We start from the raw sequence: 7,717 nt of genomic DNA, 5'->3' as shown, positions 1-7,717 counted from the left end.
TGCACGCTCGTCACAGATGCATTTACTCATGTAAACAAACATACACAAACAGATTGACCTTTTTCCCACTGTCTCAGCTGGGTATTACTCTTGTAGTGCTGAATGTGTGTTGTACCATGATGTACAGTATGTCTTCACTGTCTTCTATACTGAAACCTTGTCTGACTGGTTTAATGGTGAGAAGAACGTGTGACATAGTAATGCTGTTCCATTTCAAAACTGTCTGTCCATACTGTCTATTTCATTGGCCCTGGTCCAAAGTAGCTTGTGTCCATACTCTCACCCCATTGGCCCTGGTCCAAAGTAGTGTTCCGTATAGGGAACAGGACTGTACAAACTGATGGAGATTATTTACTGCAGGTTGATTTTTAAATAATTTAAATAAATTTGTATTTTATTTAATTAGGCAAGTTTCTTAATAACTAATTGTTATTTACAATGAAAGAAAGAAGCCTGCTCAAAATAAGAAATATTCCAAAGCATGCATCCTGTTTGCAATAAGGCACTAAAGTAATACAGCAGAATATGTGGCAAATTAATTGTATGTCCTGAATACAAAACATTAGGTTTGGGGTAAATCCAACACAACACATCACTGAGTACCAGTCTTCATATTGTCAAGCATGGTGGTGGCTGCATCATGTTATGGGTATGCTTGTCATCGGCAAGGACTAGAGAGGGGTTTTTTAGGATAAAAGGAATGGAATAGAACTAAGCACAGTGTCACGAACTGGCTCAAAGCCCATAACAAAGGGAGACAACGTGGAGATAAGGAGTAACAAAATATATATTTATTTAAATAAAGTAACTAAGTATAATATACAATGTGTGTGTGTAATCCGTAATCAGTAGTGTAAGTGAGTGTTTGCATGCATGAATGTGATAATGCAGGGTGTTTGAAACAGATGCATAACACAGCAACACTGATCGACAGGCAAAATCCGAGATGATACCCTGGTTGTCTGCTTTCCATCAGACACTGGGAGACAATTTCACCTTCCAGCAGGACAATAACCTAAAACGCAAGGCCAATTATATACGAATTACTTACCAAGACGACATTGAATGTTCCTGAATGGCCTAGTTACAGTTTTGACTGTAATCAACTTGAATATCTATGGCAGACTTGGAAATGGCTGTCTAGCAATGATTAACAATCAATTTGACAGAGCTTTTTTAAAGAATAATGGGCAAATGTTGCACAATCCAGGTTTGAAAAGCTCTTAGAGACTCACCCAGATTGACTCACAGCTGTAATCGATGCCAAAGGTGATTCTAACATGTATTGACTCATGCGGTTGAATACTTACCTAATCGATATATATATTAGTGTTTTATGTTCCGTACATTACACATTTGAATCCCACTTTGTAACACAACAGAAGGGTTGTGAATACCTTCCGAAGGCACTATAGASAATGAGAGTTTGATTTATTGGTTGGTTCTCCTGTTTCTAGGCAGATCAGAGGTTTGTGTGGAATGGAAGCCTTCTGAGAGAGTTCCTTGCACAGCCAGAGGTGAGTGATATGAAGATGACATCACAACCCCCCCGCCCCCCCCTTTGCCTTACAACACATTACACATGTCCACAGTCTTCGTTCTTTGTTTCTTATTCTAATGTACCGGAGGTAAGTGTATTAGAATATGGACAATATAACATGAACCTTACCGCTCAGAAATGAACTGTTTGAACCGTAGCTATAGATGACCACAGTATCGTTTCTATTCTTTTTTCTGGTCTTTCATTTGTTTTCTAAGTGTAGTTGCCAGGTTTAAAGGTATAATTTTATTCGCTTTTCGAGCTCCAGGTTTGCGATCCCGGTGTATCCATGGATGTTCCTTTTCATGAGTTCTTTGCTCTCGCTCACACTGAATGCTGGTTGTTGTAATAATCAGTGGGCCACATCACTACATAGAGTTTGAATGGGTCTCTGAGTGAGTAATAATCCAGTGGGCCACATCACTATCCATGAGGTTTGAGATGGGTCTTGAGTGTTGTAATAGATCAGCTGGGCCCCATGCAACTCATAGAGTGAGTGGTCTCGGAGTGTAGTAAAATCAGTGGGCCACTCACTCAGCAGAGAGTTGAGATCGGCTCTTGAGTGTGTAAATCAGTGGCTCTCACATCACTAATGCAGAGTTGTAGTTGGGTTCTCGATGTGTAGTAATAATCAGTGGGCACATCTAACTACATAGAGTATTGATGATGGGTCTCTGTAGTGTAGTAATATCAGTGGGCTCCACATCACTTCATAGAGTTATGTGGGTCTTGGAGATGTAGTATATATCAGTGGCCACATCACTACAGAGGTGAATGGGGTCTGTAGGGTAGTAATTGTGCGGTGTCCACATCATACCAAGAGTTTGATGGGTCTTCTGAGTGTAGTAATAATCAGTGGCCCACATCACTTTATAGAGTTGGAATGGGTCTGCTGAGTGTTAGATAATCAGTTGGGCCACACACTACATAGAGTTTGAGTGGTTCTTGTAGTGTTAGAATATTCAGTTGGGCCACATCACTACATAGAAGTTTGAAGGGGTCTGAGTGTATTAATAATCAGTGGGCCCACTCACTATAGAGAGTTTGAGTGGGTGTCCTGGGAGTGTAGTAATATCAGTGGGCCCACAATCACTCATGATGAGGGTTCGAGAATTCATGGCACCAATAGTTTGAATGGGTCTCTGAGTGTGTTAATATCAGTGGGCCCACAATCTACTTACATAGAGTTTGACTGGGTCTCTGAGTGTAGTAATAATCAGTGGGCCACATCACTACATAGAGTTTGAGTTGGGTCTCTGAGTGTAGTAATAATCAGTGGGCCCACATGCACTACATTAGAGTTTTGAGATGGGTCTCTGAGTGATGTAATAATCAGTGGGCCCACATCAATACATAGAGTTTGAGTGGGTCCTCTGAGGTGTAGTATAATGCAGTGGGCCACATCACTACCATAGAGTTTGAATGGGGTCTCTGGAGTGTAGTAATAATCAGTGGGCCCATCACACAGTAGAGTTTGAGTGGGGTCTGAGTGTAGTAATAATCAGTGGGCCACATCACTACATAGGAGTTTGAGTGGGTCTCTGAGTGTAGTAATAATCAGTGGGCCCACATCACTAATAGAGTTTAAGTGGTCTCTGAGTGTAGTAATTAATCAGTGGCCCACATCACTACATAGAGTTTGAAGTGGGTCTCTGAGGTGTAGTAATTAATCAGTGGGCCACATCACTACATAGGTTTGAGATGGGTCTCTGAGTGTAGTAATAATCAGGTGGGCCCACATCACTACATAGAGTTTGGTAGGGTCTCTGAGTGGTAGTTAATAATCAGTGGGCCCACATCCACTACAGGTAGATTGAGTGCGGTCTCTGAGTGCTAGGTAATAATCAGTTGGGCGCCCGTCACTACATAGTAGTTTGAGTTGGTCTCTGAGTGTAGTAATAATCAGTGGGCCCACATCACTACATAGAGTTTATGGAGGGGTCTCTGAGGGTAGTAATAATCAGTGGCCACAATCACTACATTAGAGTTGAGTGGGTCTCGGGTGGAGTAAATAATCATGTGGCGCAACATCACTACATAGAGTTGACATGGGTCTCTGAGTATTGTAGTAATAATCAGTGGGCCCACATTCACTACAATAGAAGTTTGAGGGTCTCTGAGTGTAGTAATAATCAGTGGGCCCACATCCACTACATAGAGTTTGAGTGGGTCTCTGAGTGTAGTAATAATCAAGTGGGCCCACGATTGCACTACATAGAGTATTGAGTGGGTTCTCGTGAGGTAGTAATAATCAGTGGCGCCCAATCACATAATATGAGTTTGAAATGGGTCTCTGAGTGTAGTATAATGCAGTTGGGCCCACATCACTACATAGAGTTGATGGGTCTCTGAGTGTAGTAATAATCAGTGGCCCACATCCACTACATTAGATTGAGAATGCGGTCTCTGAGTGTAGTAATAATCCAGTGGGCCAACTCGACTACATAGGAGTTTGAGTGGGTCTCAGAGTGTAGTAAGAATCGTGGGCCACATCACTACATAGAGTTTGAAGGGTCTCTGGAGTGTACGTAATAATCAGTGGGCCCACATCACTAATTAGAGCTTTGACGATTTGGGTCTCTGAGGTGTTAGTAATAATCAGTGGGCCACATCAGCTACATAGAGGTTTGACATGGGGTCTCTGAGCTGTAGTAATAATCCAGTAGGGCCCAATCATAATATGTGAGTTTGAGTGGGTCTCTGAGTGGAGTAATAATTCAGTGGGCCCACATCACTACATTAGAGTTTGAGTGGAGTCTTGCTGAGCTGTAGTAATAATCAGTGGGGCCCACATCATACATTAGAGTTTGATTGGGTCTTCTGAAGTGTAGTAATAATCAGTGGGCCCACATCACTACATAAGAGTTTGAGTTGGGTCGCTCTGAGGCTGTCAGTAATTATCAGGTGGGCCCCAGCATCACTACATAGAGTCTCTGAATGAGGTCTTTGGTGTATTAATAAATCGAGTGGGCCCACGATCACTAATAGAGTTTGAGATGGGTCTCTGAGTGTAGTAATAATTCAGTGCGCCCACACACTACAGGAGTTTGAGTGGGTCTTTCTGAGGGGGTTCTCACAAACTTCGATGCATATTGATAAGGATTCCTCTCGGCGACATCTTTTAGAAGTCATTACACGGAGAGAAATCAATAACGTCCTCTACTCAGGTACAGCGTCCAACAGACATCCTCCACTTAGTGTACGGTCTCAAATAGCAATCCTGTCCTTTAATAGAGTGAGCTACTGTTTTGACCAGAGCCGTATGTGTCCTAGATCTAAAGTAATGCTCCTAAAATAGGGACTAGGGTGCCATTTTGGGGACGACTCTTTAGGTACAAACTTGGTCCGGGACTGCTGTAAGCGGTGTATTATGTAGGTCCTTAGACGTCCCCGACCCAATCGCCGTGCAGGTGAAGGCCGTTGCCGTATGCAACGGGAAGATCTTTGAATGGATTCCTCAGATCCAGAGGAGCTGCTTCAGGGCTGGGGTCAGATACGTACGTCAGAGCGTAAGACACAGGCTGCGTCTTCAAATGGCACCCTATTCGCTATAGTGAACTAATATAGGGCACCCTAATTCCCTATATAGGCACCCTATTCCCTATGTAGATGAACTATATAGGCACCCTATTCCCTATGTAGTGAACTATATAGGCACCCTATTCCCTATGTAGTGAACTATATAGGCACCTATTCCCTATGTAGTGAACTATATAGGCACCCATTCCCTATGTAGTGAACTATATAGGCACCTATTCCTATGTAGTGAACTATATAGGCACCCTATTCCCTATGTAGTGAACTATATAGGCACCTTTCCCTATGTAGTGAACTAATATGGCACCCGATTCCCTATGTAGTGAACTTATAGGCACCCCATTCCTATGTAGTGAAACCTCATATATGACCCTGATTCCTATGTAGTGAACTACTATAGGCACTGCTATTCCCTATGTAGTGAACTATATGGCACCCTATTCCTATGTACGTGATAAGTAGGCACCCATTCTATGTAGATGAACTATATAGGGCACCCATATTCCCTATGTAGTGAAACTATATTAGGCACCCATATTCCCGATCTATAGGTGAACGATATAGGCAGCCTGATTCCCTATGTAGTAACGTATATAGGGCACCCATTTCCTATGTTAGTGAACTATGTACACCCTATTCCCGTATTCCTATGATAGAGGAAGCTATATAGGCACCTAATTCCCTGACTGTAGTGAAACTATATAGCACCTATTTCCCTATGTAGTGAACTATATAGGGCACCCTATTCCCTATGAGTAAACTATAGTAGGCACCCCTCCCTATTGTAGTGAAAACTATATAGGCACCCTATTCCCTATGTAGTGAATATATAGGCACCCTATTCCCTATGTAGTGAACCTATATAGGCACCTATGCCCTATGTAGTGAACTATAAGGCACCCTAGTTCCCTATGTAGTGAACTATATAGGCACCCGATTCCCTAGTAGTGAACTATATAGGCACCCCATTCCCTATGTAGTGAAACTATATAGGCACCCTATATCCCTATGGATAGTGAACGTATATAGGCACCCTATTCCCTATGTAGTGAACTATATAGGCACCCTGTTCCCTATGTAGTGAACTATATAGGCACCCCATTCCCTATGTAGTGAACTATATAGGGAATAGGGTGCCATTTGGGATGCTGGCCTAGTACTGTACTGCGCAGTATTACTGGCATGTTGAATCATTAATGGCCCGGTGGACATGCGTAGTCATTCTCTCATTATCATTATTTGTTTTRCCTCAGGTATCGATTCTGAGGGTCACGCTGCTAACTTTGTGGAGACGGAGCAAATAGTCCTGTACAATGGAGGGAGGGCTTCATTCGTACAGGTGAGTTTGAAAAGTAGAAGACTGTGGTGGTGGACAGGGTGGGCAACCGGGTGGGCGACAGGGTAGTAGTAGTTATTGATTAGGCGCAATCCTTTTTATTTATTTTATATATATATGTTTTCTGAAAATGTCCGTTTCCCTCCATAGACACGAGGCTCCATGCCCTTCTTCTGGTCTCAGAGGCCCAACCTGAAATACAAGCCCAAACCACTGATCAGCAAGAACACCAATCATGTAAGGGCTTTTACATCTTCTGTCTGTTTCCATCTTTCTATTCCATTGTCAGTACAACAGGTCGAAGGTCAGGTAAACCCACTCTGTGGATCTTTTGTTTACCAAATCACCAATTGCCTAGTTAAATTAAATTAATTTTAAAAAATTAAATGTTTTTTTCTCTCAACTGCTTCCTAGATGGACGGCTTCCAGAGGCATTTTGACTCCCAGGTCCTCATCTATGGAAAGCAGACCATTCTGAACCTGGTAGGCCCCTCATTACTTAAGCCTCACAATGGCTAAAACATCACAGCATTGTGAGAGYGAAGCATTAGAGAGATGGATATAAGATGGTGTTCTTCTTCTAGGTCAACCAGAAGGGTTCAGAGAAGCCACTGGAACAAGCCTTTGCCAAGATGGTGACTGGCATGGAGAACGGCATGATCAAGTGAGAACTAACCACTCCTCTCCTGAATACCCATCTGGCTTATCATTTCAGTGATTTATACCTTTTAGATCAGGGGTGGGCAATTCCAGTCCCTGAAAAACACCTGACTCTAATAATCACCTAATTATGATCTTCAGTTTAGAATGTAATTAGATTAAATCATCTTGTTTGCTAGGGAATAGGGATGGGGGGAAATTGTAACACCCATATTTTATTTTATTGCTATTTTGCACCCCAGTATCTACTTATCATCTATCACTCCAGTTGTTAATTGCTAATTGTAATTATTTCGCCACTATGGCCTATTTATTGCCTTACCTCACCATAATCTTACTACATTTACACACACTGTATATAGATTTTTTCTATTGTGTTATTGACACTACGTTTGTTTTACTCCATGTGGTAACTCTGTGTTTGTGTCGCACTGCTTTGCTTTATCTTGGGCCAGGTTGCAGTTGTAAATGAGACTTGTTCTCAACTGGCCTACCTGGTTTTTTTAAATAAAGGTGAAAAAATTAAATTAAAAAAGGCCCCCGAGGACTGGAATTTCCCAGGCCTGTTTTTAGATGGATCTAGCGCATCCCCTCCACAGACATGTTTCTTCTATTGGCTGCAGGTACGTAGCATTTGACTTCGG

The 7,717-nt window shown here is 42.2% G+C and overlaps 1 protein-coding gene and 1 long non-coding RNA gene across 2 annotated transcripts in view; both read left to right on the top strand.

Annotated features, from left to right (window-relative positions):
- sacm1la (SAC1 like phosphatidylinositide phosphatase a) overlaps positions 1–7,717 on the top strand; it is a 70,408-nt gene that overhangs the window by 47,038 nt on the left and 15,653 nt on the right. Inside the window, 8 exon segments of the mRNA XM_070438314.1 lie at positions 1,458–1,517; positions 4,156–4,165; positions 4,925–5,047; positions 6,331–6,416; positions 6,564–6,650; positions 6,828–6,896; positions 6,998–7,077; positions 7,697–7,717. The exon segment at positions 7,697–7,717 is cut by the window's right edge and continues 111 nt beyond it. Of these exon segments, the coding sequence (XP_070294415.1) occupies positions 1,458–1,517; positions 4,156–4,165; positions 4,925–5,047; positions 6,331–6,416; positions 6,564–6,650; positions 6,828–6,896; positions 6,998–7,077; positions 7,697–7,717 (536 nt within the window).
- On the top strand, positions 3,072–3,726 carry LOC139023991 (uncharacterized). Its single transcript, XR_011475228.1, has 3 exons — positions 3,072–3,184; positions 3,420–3,468; positions 3,643–3,726. It is a non-coding gene; the product is annotated as an uncharacterized lncRNA (long non-coding RNA).

The sequence above is a fragment of the Salvelinus sp. IW2-2015 genome, unplaced genomic scaffold (assembly GCF_002910315.2).
Source record: "Salvelinus sp. IW2-2015 unplaced genomic scaffold, ASM291031v2 Un_scaffold762, whole genome shotgun sequence".
Taxonomy (NCBI): domain Eukaryota; kingdom Metazoa; phylum Chordata; class Actinopteri; order Salmoniformes; family Salmonidae; genus Salvelinus; species Salvelinus sp. IW2-2015.
The sequence above is the reverse complement of the archived record's forward strand: the minus strand, read 5'-3'. Positions and strand labels throughout refer to the sequence as shown.